This window comes from Alosa sapidissima, chromosome 16 (genome assembly GCF_018492685.1).
Source record: "Alosa sapidissima isolate fAloSap1 chromosome 16, fAloSap1.pri, whole genome shotgun sequence".
NCBI classification, from domain to species: Eukaryota; Metazoa; Chordata; class Actinopteri; order Clupeiformes; family Clupeidae; genus Alosa; species Alosa sapidissima.
In genome coordinates this window covers 3,399,129-3,416,671 of record NC_055972.1, presented here as the reverse complement: position 1 = coordinate 3,416,671, position 17,543 = coordinate 3,399,129, and the positions used below count along the sequence as shown (strand labels likewise).

General features: G+C 43.4%; 1 protein-coding gene across 1 annotated transcript in view; it reads left to right on the top strand.

The window, feature by feature from the left end:
• Positions 1-4,032: 4,032 nt before the first annotated feature.
• gbf1 (golgi brefeldin A resistant guanine nucleotide exchange factor 1) overlaps positions 4,033-17,543 on the top strand; it is a 103,713-nt gene continuing 90,202 nt past the window's right edge. Inside the window, 3 exon segments of the mRNA XM_042066150.1 lie at positions 4,033-4,316; positions 9,794-9,894; positions 10,784-10,850. Coding sequence (XP_041922084.1) covers positions 9,802-9,894; positions 10,784-10,850 — 160 coding nt within the window. The 5' untranslated portion in view covers positions 4,033-4,316; positions 9,794-9,801.

Genomic DNA, 17,543 nt, shown 5'->3' with positions numbered 1-17,543 from the left:
GTGTGTGTGTTGAACACCACATCCAGCGGCTTTTTTGAGGATGTGTGTGTGTGTGTTTTGAACACCCCATCCAGTGTCTTCTTTTGAGGATGTGTGTGTGTGTGTTGAACACCACATCCAGCGGCTTCTTTTGAGGATGTGTGTGTGTGTGTTTTGAACACCCCATCCAGTGTCTTCTTTTGAGGATGTGTGTGTGTGTGTTGAACACCACATCCAGCGGCTTCTTTTGAGGATGTGTGTGTGTGTTGAGCACCCCATCCAGTGTCTTTTTTCAGAATCAGAATCAGAAGGTCAGGTCCAATGATCCTCTTTGCAGCCCTAACTGTCCGTTGCAGTCTGGCCCTGTCCCGTTTGGTGGCTGACCCAAACCTGGCTAATATACTGCATGGTGGGGAATATAACATGCTTTGCCATCCAGGAGGTGCATTGTGTCATTGGAACCTCAGCTGTATGTCCTTTCATGTTCAACATGTCCTTCATGAATATAGGGTGTTCATGTGTACATGGAGCACAGCACCCAAATCGAAGAGCACAGTACCCAAATTCTCAAATTGCCCTCGAAGTTCAGTGCCTGCTGCAATATGGCACCTTGATAGTTTGGCATGTGGACATTTGATTCTTTCACTGGGAGGTTATAATGTCCATTCATAAGATGTGCTGAACTTGACACAGACTCCATGAAGTATGTGCTGTCCCCTATTGAATTGTCTTTTCACTGGCAGTTTTGAGGGGGCCATAACCCCATTAAGGGTTAAGGCTGCCAGTCTGCCAGTCGTTGTGTTCCTTAATCTGTATACGTCATGTAATCACAACACATAATAAGAACATACTAAGGCTAACTGCTTAGAGTTCACATCAACGGGGCCTAAGCATTTGTTAGCCTTAGCATTTGTTAGCCTAAGCATTTGTTAGCAAAACCTTTATATATACCGCTAAATATTTCTGATATGTTGCTGATTGGATCATAAACGGCCACAGCAACGAAGAGGAATGACTGATTCTTCTCTATTAGTGTGTTAACATGTTCTTATCTATATTTCTGATATGTTGCTGATTGGAGCACAGCAACGAAGAGGAATGACTGATAATGACTGACTCTTCTCTATTAGTGTACATGTTCCAAATGTAAAGCACTTTGAGCTGCATTCAAGCTGCAAGCAGGTACACGGACACACACATAGATAAACACACACACACATACACATCCCATTACCCCCACACACACACTCACAAGCGAACTCACACATATACACACACAGAAGCACACATATATCCAAAAACAAACACACACCATGCACACACTCATTTACATACTCAAAAGAGTAGGGGATGGAGTAGGAGATGGAGACAAATTGACAAGCGTGATTTCTGTTTGCGGAGAGAATGTGCAGGATTGGGCGGCGGTCATATTTTGTACCGCTCTGCGGAACATCTAGTTGGTTATACTGTTGTAGGAGTGGTTGTTTCACATTGTCCATGGCAATTCTGTTAGGGGTTTACATGATTGGGTGCATCCACCTCTCTAAGCACTTCAACTTATAATCCATTCAAGTGCCATCTTTACTGCATATTGTACATTGTACATTGTACTGGCTACAAATTACTTTCCATGGATCTAGGACTTCGTATTCCTTCGTAACTATGAGAAGTTCCACATCAGCATTAAGTTGCATTCACTTTTCTAAGTATTTTTTTATTGCAGCTGTTTTCCTTGGACACAGGAATATTTATCTTTGTAAAGATCTTGGATAGAGCAATAAAGTTATGGTCTTCTAGACTCATAACTTACAATTTAGTGAGGATGTACACTACTGGTCAAAAGTTTTGATACACCAACTCTTTTATGGCTTTTCTTTTTTTTACAATTGTTAGATTGTAGAGCAAAACTGAAAACTGAAAACTATGAAATAACAGACGTGGGATAAGGGTAATAGTAAACAAAAAAAGAGTAAACAAATCTGTTTGTTTACAAGTTTTTTATTTTAGACTCTTCAAAGCAGACAACATTTGCTATGGAAGCATTTCACATTCGTGGCATTCCCTTAACCACCTCAATGTTAGACACTGGGAATGCTGTGAATGATTTTCTAACTGTCTTGAAGGAGTTCCCATACAGGTTGTATAGGAACTTTTTGCTTACTACATAAAACCTAAAAGAGGTGTTTCAAATTTTGCTTCCTGGTCTGAAACGTGCAGCGTACTGGGATGCTTCAGATGACACATCTCTTATGACACTTTCCGTCAGGTGACTTGTTTTCAGACAACCAAAGCAAAGTCCCTTTTTTCTTCAGAAATTCTGCTCTGTTCTTGGTTTCTCTTATTAGTGACAGTCTTTCAGTGCATGATTCCTCAACATGTAGGGTCCTGTAAGGAGACCGTTGAATGGCACATCAGTCTTTGCCTTTGATGGCTTACTTTCGATCATCACTTTCTCTCTTTCACTTTCCTGTTCAACTTTAGAAGCAAGCTACTTCCTTCTCTTCTTTTTTAACTTGTTTCCTTGTGGAAACTTCTTTAAAACTTTTTTTTCAGATGTTGGTAAGTCAAGATCTCCAAAGAGTGGGACAGACATAACCCTTGCTTGACTCTCAACAAAGTCAACCAACTCTGTGATCCTGGCTGTTTTCTTCAGCTGCTGCTGGATGCCATAAGCGTGAACTCTCCCACAGTCACATTTCACATGACACTTTTGAAATGATGGCCTTCAAAATTGCGTCAGCATTGCTATTAGCTCTGGAATCAATAGCATGGATGAATGGAGCTCTCATCTGCTTGGGTGTATCTCTAGGTGATGCATCTGTGTCAACATTCAGCAAAACTTCTAAGCTTTTTTTTGCTTGCCTTGGAGGATGGTAAACTTCATACAGCCATCACCATATTCAGCGAAGTTTAGAAGCAGTACTGTATAACTGTCACTTTTTATTTTAAACCTTTAAACTGTCACTTTTTATTTTAAACCTGCCTTTGGCTGAAAAACTGTTGGTCAGCCTCCTTTTCGGCATTGCTCAGACAGCGCAGCACAGTCACACATATAGCACCCTGAATAGGGTGCAGCAGAGAATCTAGTATAGGGTAACCAATACAAATTCTGCAGGACAGGTGTCACTTGCGCTCAAGCCTTATCGGTGCTCACAGTCCAGGACTAAAGAGTCAGAAAGACTGGCTGGGCCACTTCAGAGAGACTACACCCAGGGATGACCGGAGCACTCAGAGAACTTTTAAACTTTTTTTTTATTAAGGTGCACAAACGACTCTGACTCTGAGGAAGACGCAGTGCGTCGAAACGTCAGTCGTTTGTGCACCATAATAAAAAAAAGTTTAAAAGTTCTCTGAGTGCTCTGGCCATCCCTGGGTGTAGTCTCTCTGAAGTGGCCCAGTCTTTCTGACAAATTCTGCAGTTTAACCTTAATTCCACTATTTTCACTATTCACTATTCACATCATGTATAATAGGCCTAATACACGAGGCATAATGTATCATCAACATATAAGGCCTTAGAAGGACTTTTCCCTCATAATTTGCTCTTGTATGTAAAGTCCAAAAATGTGAATAATAATAATAATAACACATTGGCTGACCTGTCCCTTTGTGCTGTGTATTTTTTATTTTTTTTGTAAGTGTTGGGTTAAGAACTAATATTCAGTCTCAACCGAAATGCAATTTCTTATTCTTAAAACAGAACCGTAGCCTACTCAGATGTTTCTGAACTATCCCTTCCATCTTTCAGGCGCTCAACCCTGATGTGGCCGATGGAGGATGCCCTTCGTCATCAGTGAAGTGAAACCAAACTTGTTACCAGGCGTTTTTGTTCCACACGAGACTTTTGGTGTCGGGGCTATCAACTGGGCACATAAAAAATACAACAACATTAGTTTTGTGTAAAAATCTACTGAATATGAATCAACATTTACATTGAGTAAACGCATTTAAGTTCAAAGTTAAGGTACACCAGACCCGGAAATAATCTTTAAAACTGATTGGTTTGCATCCACATCTGTCAACGTTAAACCAGCACGTCAGGTTGCACTCAAACATTTTCCACGTCAGTAGGTTTACAGGCTGAGTTCAGGTTGATAGCCGGTTACAAAGCTACATTGCCAAATCCTCTCAGTAGGTCGTGAAATACCAAGCTAAGGCATGGATTTCATGTGTGTAGCTGTTTAAAATGTAAACGCTCAACTAACTAATGTTTAAAGGGCATCACATCAATATTGTTGTCACTGAAAGTTTTGTTTTTGGTCTATAGTAGCTAGCTGGTTTGCTAGCTAATCAGTTGAAAATCTGCAGAACGCCATCTTGGATTCGCACCCAAACAGGTAGGGTATCTTTAGCCAACAAGAGATAGGTGTATACATCATGTTACCTGTTACATTTTCTGACAGACTGTGTGATTATTGCTTCTCATTTGGAAAAAATATGAAATACTCTGGAAGCCAAACTGAAAATACTTCATTGCCATAGGCGAAGCCAGCTAACACTCGTTGCTACCTTTTTCGAACTAGCTAGCGTTAGTTAGCTTGTTCGTAAGTGTTTTTCAATGCGTAGCATTACCCAAGCTAGCTAGTTTGAGAGTTCAAGCTATCCAAACCAGTTTGACAGTTGTCAAGTTTTTACCAACCAGCTAATGATAGTATTGGGCTCTAACTATTACTAATAATACCATATGACATTTCAATGAACAACACGTTCCAACACTTTAGTTTTCAATCTTTGTATCTTATGTGATGGTCAGTAATATGAAAATCTGATTAAAATTGGGTGATGTTCAATGGGCTGTCAGAATGGAAATAACATTAGCAGCGACTGCCTCTTGCTAGTCATGGATGTTGGTACCACGGCGGTCAGCTAGCATTTCCATTGCTTTATGGACGGTTTACATTTCTTTAGCATCTTCCATGTCTGCAATACGATGTTCCTTATATTGATTCCTAATTTATTGTTGTCATCGTCCACTAACGAGTGTATATCATGCTAATACTGTTGTGAGTTAACTGTGGCAATGCTACAGATAGCAGCTAATGTTAGCCCCTGAGCTAACTAGATCAGGTCCATAGTCACTACAATTACGTGGCTGACATTACGTCTTATTTTCGAGACCAGGCCCATGTCAACCTGTGAGACGCTGAGAGAACAATCTAGCTAGATTGATTTATTTGCTTGTTCAAGTTATATCAGCAAGTAGGGCTTCAGCCAAACATGATTCGTGTTCAACTGGAGAGTAAAGGTCTAAATCACCACAGATAAAAGTTAGCTTGTTTTGTGATTCCTTTCGCGTCCGTGGAATAGCTCGAAATTGTTTGTCAACATTGCTAGTTCAAGGTGAGCTATGGTTGAGGTCTTGAAGAAAAGAATATTCACACACAATTATTACATTCGTCTTGGCACATTTGACTTCTTGCAGATAATTAATTCATGGGTCAATGTTTCGGGAGCCCTGTATTTCTCAGACAGACATCTAGAAGTTTACACGAGACAAAGATAGCGATTCAGGCCACAATAATAGGACCTTAATGGCATTGCAGCTGTTCGGTAGTCCTCCTTGCTTAAAGTTGTTGTTGAAATATGATAAGTGATTGAAGTGTTTGTCAAGACTGTGCTATCACTCTGTCACTGTGATGTGATGCCACTGTGAAAATGTGTTCACAATTGAGTCGTCTTTTTTATGTTTAGATATAGATGGTGACTTATTTCACCCATAGTCCTAAACATTGATCATTTTAGATACCCCCCACACACCCCACACACACACACTCACTCTCACATAAATGTTGACATATAAAATTTGTGTATGTTGATCAGGAACAGTATCTGTAACAGTATCCATAATCCCTTGCTGAAGTTTGCTGATTATTTGTAACGGTCACTGAAGAAGATGCCCTTGGAAAATATATGAATGATTAGACTTTACTCCTGCATAATCAATTTTGGATTTACCAGACAGTTTACTTACATAGGGACAGACGGACATCCCGGTCCGATGGTGATGATTGTGTTTGTGTGTGTTGGTGTGTGTGCTGTGTTGTATACCTGTTGTGGTTAACGATGAAAGAAGCTGAGAGAAGTGGTAATTAGAGCTAGACTGATATGGGATTTTCAAGGCCGATACCGATTTCGATATTTGAGTTTTTCCAAAAACCGATATATTGGCCGATAGTCATTTTTAACAAATACAATGTAAAAATGTTCTCCCATAACAAGGTTCTGATCAAGATGGGGCATTATGTATTTAAATAGGCCATAACTAAAATATTTTTTAATGAAATAAAAGAGTGTCAGGTCCTTGTTCTGTGACAACCACATTGCCACAATCTACATTGTGAGCAGTTTATGCTTAATGACTCCATCCCTTTATGCAAGCAAAACATCTTACCAGTATGACTTGTACTTTACTTCACTTTTAGCCTTTGCAGCCTAAACCATACTCTTCCTTACATGATGTAAACACTAGGGCCGATAACCATAACAATTCCAAAAATAATTCAGTGGAAATGCATGGATTCCAGTTTCTTCCAGTAGCAGCAACTGGAATCCATGCATTTCCACTGAATTATTTTTGGAATCTGATCCCTTATCATACCTGTTCATTCTTACTCGTTGCTCGACTTATCGTGACTACGTTCAAGATGGCTGCAAACGCTAAACTTCGTGAAGCTACTGTCTGTATAAATCGTCTTGTAAGTAAACTACCAGTCCTTTTTCAAAGTTCTCAATGTCTCGTTTTAAATGTCAGGGCCCTCGGAAGTCTACCAATGAAGTGTGGAGATACATTGAGCCTCGTAAATGGGTGTAAAACAGTGATTTATTTGCATGGCTAGCCCGATGCTGAAGCACCACTGTTGAAAAAGCTGTTGGTAGCATCGGCTAACTAGCGCCAGATTTTGGAGTGCAGGGGACAAGCCGAGATGGGCTATGAGACATACGTTCACACTCGCTATCATGTTTCAATACACTTTAGGTCAATATCACACCGGAATTCTCCTTTAAATATAATATCTACTGACTTGTCCCACCAAAGAGTTTGTTTATTTGTTTCCCCAACTAGCGCGGTAAGAAAGCAAGAAAGCAATTCACTCTGGGGTAGGCTGAGCTGAGGTTAAAAGTTGGATCATTAACGAGAGGATTTTAGGCTGCATAGATTCAACGCAGATATTGTTATCAGAAGGGTGAAATACATCCTCACAGCTGACATTATTTTGAGGAAAAAGTAGCCAAACAAGCTCATGTAGTGTGTAGCCAGACAGGCCTTAGGCCTTTAAAAAATATTAAAATGATAATATTACATATATTATAATATCATAATTATAATAAATTATCGGCCGAAATTCTGTTATCGGAACAATAATAATATTTTATTTTTTCCACTTATCAGCCAATAATATATCGGCCACCGATATATATCGTGCATCCCTAGTAAACACCTTTGTTATATCGATATATCGTGCATTCCTAGTAAACACCTTTGTTATATCTATATATCGTCCATCCCTAGTAAATACCTTTGATATATCATATATCGTGCATCCCTAGTAAACACCTTTGATATATCGATATATCGTGCATCCATAGTAAACACCTTTGTTGCAATGCAAGAAATTTAAGACTGAAACTGAACCTGGGTGTTTGGGAATGAACTCGCTCTACTCAACTCTAGCTCAGATGCTCACATTTATTTCTTGTAAATGCAACATTTTACAAAGCAATAACAGGGCCACCAAGGACTGTGTGAGCGAGTCAACTGCAGAAAAAACTATTTAGCAAGCAGAAATGTCCCAGCCCGGTGTTTAGGATGCATCGTAGACAGGTATCTATGCCCTGTATGTCTTCCATCATCAAACCATTGCATTAGCGAACGTTAGTGTTGTGGCTAACTAATTTAACGTTACTTCCTGTCAGTATGGTCAGAAAAGAATGTGATGAGTCGAAAGAGAGAATTATAGTGCTGTTATCAATTTGTTCGGTATAACTACGTTTATGTTTCACAAATACACCAACAATCAAACTAGCCTCTATCACTTAACCAATGCTAACGTTTAGGTCATTTTACCTATGGACATACATCAAGCTGGTGTAAGATTAATGTCTGATAAACATTCTCAGGTTTATTTTGGCTTCAAGAAGAAATGGGAATTACATTTCACATGAAAATCATCCTACCATGAATACACAAGCCACAAAGCTTTGAAACCCTAAGCTACCATTGTGTTATCGTTGTAGGAAGTGAAGTGGAACCAAGTCAAGTAACGCATGTTTGTCTTGCAGCAAGTCACTGCGCCATCTGATGGACAAACTATGTAACGGCAATACTGGAAATGCAGCCTAAATGAAGGATCAATATTCGGTTTTCCTTTTCTGAATTTAAAATGATTTATCAGCCGTAATAATTGCCGATACGATAGTATTGAAAATGCCTAATATCGGCCGATAAATCGTCGACCTCTAGTGGTAATATGACGTTAATGTAGCAATAAATAAGCAATATGACTGCTTCCTCGTTCTTCTGCAGTGTGTGAGTGAGTCCTACACTGTGTGTGTGAGAGAGAGGGAGAGGGAGAGGGAGAGGGAGAGAGGAAGAGAGAGAGAGAGTGTGTGTGATGAGAGGGCAACTTAACAACACACTGATAACCCTGCACCTCTGATGAACCACTCAGACAAGACAGACTGGACTTTGATGCAAAGATAAGATTCATACCTTACCATGTTTTTTTCTGTTGAGGTATATACTCTGGCCTAACTCAAATGGATGTTGACAGGGACTTGCTGCTGCAGGTTGAATGTGGATAGACAATAGATATTGTAGAAATGGGACATAATGCAAAACAAATTATAGTCGATATGTGATTTTATTTGTCTACGCCTGATCTATAGTATATTTATAGAATTAGCCTAGTTGAATAAATACACAAGTTGAAATGTTTGAAATAATCAGTCTAAATGGCAGAATGAGTTAATTTTAATGTAGAAGTAGTAACACTGATTGCCTAGGCCCGTTGTGTGTTCGCATGGTGTCTGATGCCAGAGTGCTGTGTTATTGGCTCGTGTGGAATTGGGCTAACACTTGAGCTCTCCTTCAGAGAGTGCACACACGGCACTGCCTCACTTTAAAAACATTCACATTAAATGCATGTGCTTGGAGACAGCACACTATCCATCACGTTTTTTACATGAGCTGGTTGAGCTGTGCAGCTCAAACATTGGGACTCGGCACTAATGCCGTCTTCACCAGGGGTGGGGCAGGGTTTGCGTTGTACAGGAAAGGTCCTGTAGCTTCATGGGAGGAGCATGTTGCTGGGCAGGTCAGCTGAGTGGGTCACTTTGTGTCCCCATGCTCCCTGCGCAGCGCAGGTTAATCCTGTGATTGTTAGATCCATGCTCAAACACCTCCTCAAATATTAAGCAGGGGCTCGTGCCGGAACTGTTTGGCTATGCTGATTGGAATGGAATGGGCTTTGTGGAGCCTGGTTCTAAGCTAGCCTGCGCTGCTAAGCTAACCTGCGCTGCTAAGCTGATTTGGTTGTCAGATTGAACCGCACTTCTGACTGACCGTACCTCTCTAGCCAGGATCATGTTTGAGTTATGGATTGATCCCATTGGCCTTTTGGAGAAAAGGCTCTTTCCTGTTTTCCCTTTTAAGTGTGAGATTTCCATGGAGCTATAGTCATATAGCGCACGCTAGGCTTTTACAATCCATCTCATAACAGTTTATCTTCTTGCTCTCTCTGTCTGTGTCTTGTCTCTGTAAGTGTGAAAATGGTTTGGCCTGGCCCGTCATTCTCTTGTCTTCTCTCTTTCTCAGATTTCAACATGGTGGACAAACATATCTACATTGTTCAAGGGGAGATCGCAACGGTAGTGGGTGCCATCAAGAGGAACTCCAGGACCACACACACTCCCCTGGTACGACCAGACACACTTCTCACATGCAGGCTGAAAGAGTGGGCAGCAGGCTTGTGCAAAATTCTGAATTTTAGAATTGCCCTTGAAATTTGTATTGAATTGGCTCCGCCCCACAGGAAGTTGAATTTGAATTGGAATAGGAATTACAGGAAGTGGAATTAAATTCATGGCAATTCAAAGAAATTCCATAGTCACACGAGAGAAAGAATGTGTTGAATTTCACATACATTCAGTGTTGAATTGAATTGGATTTTAGGTCATTCTCAATTCAGTTCTGAATTTTGCACAACCCTGGTGCCAGTAGACAGACCACACACACTCCCCATGTTTGGCAGCTTGGCGTCGTCACCACCAGTGGTGGGATTTCTTGGTGTCTGATGTTGCCCTGATGTTGCTGATGTTTTCTCTGGTCGTGATGCCTGCAGAATCATTACAGTATATGCCCTAACGTCGTAGGTTCCCCAAGCGGTAAAGCGGTATCTCGCGAAATCGTGGGAATTTGTTACTTTTCAACCAAAAACCATACTGTCCCAGCCCTAATAGGCCACGTGCACGACCAGGTGTGTTTGAACCTGCCGCTATTGTTAATGTAACTAGTGTCTACACTGACCAGGTGTGTTTGAACCTGCCGCTATTGTTAATGTAACTACAGCGTCAATAACAGAGTCTACACGGACCCGGTTGGGTGTTGCACTAGGGAATCGGCATGTTACGATAAAGAAGGATTTGTGTGTGTGTTGAGGTTGTTATTATTGGGCGAACACTTTGCCCCTCATTTAAGTTAGTCCTAATGTGTGTTACTCTGCCACTAAATTCACCCGACAGGCTATAAATGTTTTGACACTAGTGCTTGTCTGAGTGATTTCGTGATTATTCGATCTTTGCGCAGGACGAAGAACAGGACCCTCTTCTCAACAGCTTCAGTCACCTGAAAGAAGTCCTGAACAACATTAAAGGTAAGCATCCACAACCCAATCTCTCCAACCAGTCACACGCCAGGGACGGAGTGGATTTCACTTCTTATGCGCTCCTAGCGTATCTGTATTGCCAAAGCCACTGTAAGATGAACTTGCATTGCACCGTGTGAAGTCCAGCATCCCTGGTATAGAGGAAGATGTAATGTCAGGAGAGGTAAGTCCCTTGCACAGTACTGTCAAACGCCTCAGATGATAGAACTATGTCTTTGCTATCTGAAGGAAACGGCTAGCTGTCGAACGCCTCAGATGATAGAACTATGTCTTTGCTATCTGAAGGAAACGGCTAGCTGTCGAACGCCTCAGATGATAGAACTATGTCTTTGCTATCTGAAGGAAACCGCTAGCTGTCAGCCTGGTCCCTCAGGGGGCGACTCCAACCCTGCGTCTGGGCACATGCCGCTTTGGTTGAATATTAATCCAGATGTTTTTCCTGATCTGCAAAATAAATTTGATTACATTTCATTTTGGTCATTTTTTTTAGCAAGGTTTCACAAAGCCAGAATGTTTTATCTATTACATCAGAATGTTCATCTATTACAGAAACATATTTTTGAGGCACATCTCTGGTTTGTCTTTTTTCTAAAAAATAAAACAGCTGAATGAACAATAGACATTTTTGAAATGGCCAAAACCTTTGGCCTCAACATCACTAGAGTGGCATCTGATTAGCAGCACTTAGAGCCACTGAGTATTCATGTCAATGTTTGCAGCTAATCTGTCTGCTGTGCTAGTTGTTGTGTCTGAGTCAGGTTCTGTGTGTGTGTGTGTATGGTGGCCCTTGAGGGACCTGGTTAGACCTGCCTGCATGCGTGTCTTAGGATGGCAGGACGGAGTAGTGTTTAGGCAGCTGCGCTCTAGATTTCCACCGTGGGCAGTGGTGGCCTTTAGCCACCAGTCAATATTAATATTATCTCTGCCTGTGTCCCAGGCCCACGGAGGGCTTTCTATTGGGTCTAGTCCTCTGGAGGCGCCCGCTAGCTGTTTGCTCGTCAGCTAAGCGGAGGAGGAGAGCGCTGGCTAATTAGTGTCGGCGCTAGTGTAAATGTTACATGTGCGCTGTGCAAGTGTTCTGCTCTCTCGACGTGAGAGGAGGACAACCCCCACCCCCCCACTCCGCCACTACTAGCTGGGTTTACATGGGCTGTTTTTTGGCATTCCGATTAAACTATTCCAAATAAAAAAAATCGTGCCATCTGTTTACATGGGCTACATTCTATTCCGATCAGCTGCTTACAGGCACTCTAGAATCCTTAATTGGAATAGCGGTTGCTGCTTTATGTTTGCTTGAGAAGATACAGCAAGCAATCCTGACCAGTACATCCCCATTACATTCCCAATAAAACTCTAATCAGATCGGCCGTTTTATTCCAATCAATGTGATTATATGTGTCATTCTTATTCCGATTGAGCAATTTTCCTAATTCTAATCGGAATAAAAGTGTCCATGTAAAACCACCTTCTGTTAAACTCTTCCAGCTCCATTTAGCCTGAACTAAAGATAAATCCCGGTTTTCCTGATTGTAAGTATCTATGCTAAGATGGATCATAGGCTACAGATGGTTTGGCTCTGCTGCAGAATCATGCGAGATCTAAAATGCTCTCCTCTTCATGAGGTATTTCACTTTTACACACATATGGGACAGACATTCAGACTTCCTCTTTTGCTTTCTCTTTCTCTCTCTCACACACACACACACACACACACACACATACACACACACACACACACACACTCTTTCTTGGACACACACACTCAAACTCTTGCTCTCTCTCTCTCTCTCTCTCTCTCACACACACACACTCACACACGCTCTTTCTTGGACACACACACTCAAACTGTTGCTCTCTCTCTCTCTCTCACACACTCACACACGCTCTTTCTTGGACACACACACTCAAACTGTTTCTCTCTCTCTCTCTCACACACTCACACACGCTCTTTCTTGGACACACACACTCAAACTGTTGCTCTCTCTCTCTCTCTCTCACACACACACACACACACACTCTTTCTTGGACACACACACTCAAACTCTTGCTCTCTCTCTCACCCCCCAAACACACACACACACACACACACACAGAGCAAAGTGCGGAGTGTTTATGGAGCCCATGCAGTTGCTCTGCTTGAGCGTGGCCCTCCACCTGACTACAGGTTGGCGCCATGGCAACCCAGCGGAGAGGGCCCATCACATGCCATCACATGCTTTTGTTGGCGCCAATAGACTACGTGCAGCGAAAGGCTCATTTATGTCCAGTGGAGCGTTAGCTGTGTTGTAACGGCATCTTCTGTGATATTCTACTCCTTACTAGGGCTGTTGGAACGAATTTCGGAAGTCGAATATAAATCGAATTTAAAAAAAATAAATACTTATCGAATTTTGATTTGAATTACTATTCAAATGTGTTTTTTGGGGAGTTTTTTTTTTATGTGTTGGCTAACTTAAGTGAATATGTGAACTAAATGCTTTTGTTATGTCGAATGCATCTAAAAAATGGCAAAACGCAATGCTTCCACGGAGATCACCACTCTTGATCATTTAAGTGATGTGTGGAACGTTTTTGGATTTCCACCAGAAAACGGAAAAATAACAAGTAGCCTAACGATGTCGTAATCTGCAGAATATGTAGGCTAAGGCCCAAATGAAATATCACTCGACAACGAGCAGCCTGAGTGCACATCTGATAACGCTACACCCTGACAAGCTAGGTAGGTAAACAGTCCGAGGAAGAGGGGATATCGTTGGTAGTTTTTGTGTTTTTGCGTGTGTGTGCGTGTCCGTGTGTGTGTTTGCGTGTGTGTGTGCGTGTGTGTGTGTGTGTGTGTGTGTTTGCGTGTGTGTTTGCGTGTGTGTGTGCGTGTGTGTGCGTGTGTGTGCGTGTGTGTGCGTGTGTGAGTGTGTGTGTGTGTTTGCGTGTGTGTGTGCGTGTGTTTGCGTGTGTGTGTGTGTGTATGTGCGTGTGAGTGTGTGAAAGACAGAGCCAGCGTTCCCTGGGAGATCCATGTTTGTGCCTCTGTGGTGTTGTCATCCCTTCTGGCACCCAGTGAGAGGAGCAATAGTGTGTGTGTGTGTGTGTGAGGAGCAATAGTGAAATTAAGAATGTGATGTGGAGTCACAACTGGAACTCCCACCCCCTTCCCCTCTCTCTCTCTCTCTCTCTCTCTCTCTCTCTCTCTCTCTCTCTCCTTCCATTGCTCCTTTCTCTTCATCCCTCCCTCCATTCCTCCCCACTTCTCTCTCTTTCTCTCTCTCTTTTTCCCTGCCCTTTCCTCTCCACCTCTCTCCTCTCCCCCCCTCTCTCCCCCCCTCTCTCCCCCTCTCTCCCCCCCTCTCTCCTCTCCCCCCCCCTCTCCCCCCCTCTCTCCCCCTCTCTCTCCCTCTCTCTCCCTCTCTCTCCCTCTCTCCCCCTCTCTCTCCTTCGTGGTGTAGTGTGAGACGGACAGGCACGGCTGCTCCAGGGGCCTGGGAGGCATCCACTGACTCCCACCCCCAGGAGCAGAGACCTTGTTAGTGCTTCTCAGCTCCTGTGTGTGTGTGTGTGTGTGTGCGTGTGCGTGCGTGCGTGCGCGCCGGTCCTGTCCTCCGAGGTAGCCAGTTGTTTGTTCTGATACAGCTGTTTGTTTGTTTGTTTGTTTGTTTGTTTGTGTGTTGTGGTGTTTGTGTTGGTCCTGTGCAGTGCAGCGTGGCCTGGGGAGAGTTGGTTATGTGACCTCCTCCTCTCCGTCTCGTCCCATTCCGCGGCACTTCATCAGTCCTGGAGGTGTGTGTGTGTATCCTGGATGTGGATGTCAAGCATTTGTTTGGTTTGGGGATTTCACTGTGTAACATCCTCTTAGTAATCCTGCAACAATTCAGAATGGGGGGACGGTACCTCTTCAATCCTCATAATTATACAGCATCAGACCAGTAGAACTTTACTGCTAGGAAGTTTATACGCAGTGTTGAATCCATTATAGTAATCATCATAGTTAGTGTGTGTGCGTGCGTGTGTGTGTGTGCGCATTATAGTAATCATCATAGTTATTCAGTATTGTCACAGTAGAACTTGCATAGTCCCCACACTCAACCTCTTATGCCCTCGGTCCTCATAGTTTGTGTGTGTGTGTGTGTCCACACTCAACCTCTTATGCCCTCGGTCCTCATAGTTTGTGTGTGTGTGTGTGTCCACACTCAACCTCTTATGCCCTCGGTCCTCATAGTTTGTGTGTGTGTGTGTGTCCACACTCAACCTCTTATGCCCTCGGTCCTCATAGTTTGTGTGTGTGTGTGTGTGTCCACACTCAACCTCTTCTGCCCTCTTTCCTCATAGTTAGTGGGTGTGTGTGTGTGTGTCCGCGTGTGTCCACACTCAACCTCTTATGCCTCATAGTTAGTGTGTGTGTGTGTGTGTGTGTGTGTGTTTGATGTGTGTATGTCCACACTCAACCTCTTCTGCCCTCGTTCCTCATAGTTAGTGGGTGTGTGTGTGTGTGTGTGTGTCCACACTCAACCTCTTCTGCCCTCGTTCCTCATAGTTAGTGGGTGTGTGTGTGTGTGTCTACTGTCAAGGGGATCAGTAGCATAAAGATGGATCTCAAGCCCTGTGTGTGTGTGTGTGTGTGTGTGACGGGCTCAGCAGGGTAAGCGGGGTCAGGCCTCTCTGATTGGCTATGAATGCAGCTGGATGAGAGACGAGAGGCTCATTAAAGCCCCGCCCTCACCGTAAGCGCTGTGTCGTCATGACGCTTGAGCCATGATGGACGCTTGAGCCATGATGGACGCTTGAGCCATGATGGACGCTTGAGCCATGATGGACGCTTGAGCCATGATGGACGCTTCAGCCATGATGGACGCTGGCCAACACTCACCGGCTTCATTACTGCTGGCTAAACACCACTGGCTTCATGGTGAATGCTGGCTAAACACCACTGGCTTCATGGTGAGTGCTGGCTAAACACCACTGGCTTCATGGTGAGTGCTGGCTAAACACCACTGTCTTCATGGTGAATGCTGGCTAAACACCACTGGCTTCATGGTGAATGCTGGCTAAACACCACTGGCTTCATCATTACCTCTTTCAGGCCTTCAGTACAGATGGGCAGGCGTGAGCATAGACTGGGGTCCAGAACTCAGGCTGCATTTTTAAATGATTAAAGAGAATTGCAATAAACAATAGAAAACACAACTGGATGTCTTTAACCTCAGTTAGTCAATATTAGAACTGTGTGTAGTGCTGTGTGTATGTGTATGTGTCTGTGTGTGTTTGCATGTGTGTGTCTTTGCTTACTGTTACTGCTGTGTTTCTTTGATTTCCACAGTGAAGTTCCATGCTTCTTTTGTTGACCTTATGACTACATGCTTCTCTGTGTAACCTGTATGCCTCTGCAAGTAATGTGTGTGTGTGTGCGTGTGTGTGTGTCTGAGAGAGAGACCGCATTTCACTGGGTGGCCTGTACTCCTCTCTGCCTCAGCTGTCATCTTGCTGAAAGTTCGGTGATTCCATTCACACTGTGTATTCCATACCCCCCCCCCCCCATTTCACCCTGTGTATTCCATAGCCCCCCCCCCCCCTTTTTTTACTACAAAAGACACAGCCAAAGGAAATGTGCCGCACTCCCTAAAGACCCCCCGCCCCCACCCCAGTGGAGGATGATTGACAGGGCCATGTGCTGGCCTGCAGCTGGAGTCATGTCATGTTCAGCAAGGGCCGGGTAAATATAGCAGGGAGTCCTGTCATCCGCCGAGATGGATTGTTCTGGGAAAGGAAGTGTTGTCTCTCGTTCCACAGAAAACAAAAAAAAATGTGAGGAGGAGATTTTGGAATGGCGAGGGGAATGAGTTTTTTTTTTTTCTCCTCTCTCTCCCTCCTTCTCTTTTTCGCTCCTTCTCTCCCTCTCTCCCTCCACCTCTCTCTTGCTCTTGTGAGTGCGAGTGCTGTGTGTCGCTGGCACCCAGACATGTGGTTTGGAACAGGGATGGAGAGTTGAGGCAGTTGCTGGTATTTCTCTCCGTCTCCATAACAGCCATAACACCCCCCATCCCACCTCATCGCTCCACTCCATAATAGCCATAACACCCCACCCTCCCCTCCCACCCCATCTTTCCACCCAGCCAAAAGGGCATTGGACTTGCAGGGTGCAGGGTCAAACCACGTAGAATGGGTCGATCTGTTCGACTGTCCACTTCTTGCTCAAACTCTGTGTGTCCTCTGCCTGTGGTGTTGACCAGGCTAGTTAGCATAGTGGGACAGTTCACCTGATGCTAGTTAGCATAGTGGGTCAGTTCACCTGATGGTAGTTAGCATAGTGGGACCGTTCACCTGATGCTAGTTAGCATAGTGGGACAGTTCTCCTGATGGTAGTTAGCATAATGGGACAGTTCTCCTGATGCTAGTTAGCATAGTGGGTCAGTTCACCTGATGCTAGTTAGCATAGTGGGACAGTTCAGTTCACCTGAGGGTCTTAAAGGTGTGCAGAGCCATGTTTATTTATTTATCTTCATAAAAAAAGAAACGTAATATCACCAATAATGTTGCTTCTGCACCACAAGTGTTCGAAATGATCTTTTTTTGTAAAAGAATAATAAATGTAAAAAAAAAATGTAAATCAGGTTTCTAGGCCAAGTATACTTGCAAGGAATTAGGTCTCTGCATTTATCCCATCCATGAATTAGTGAACACGCAAAGTACACA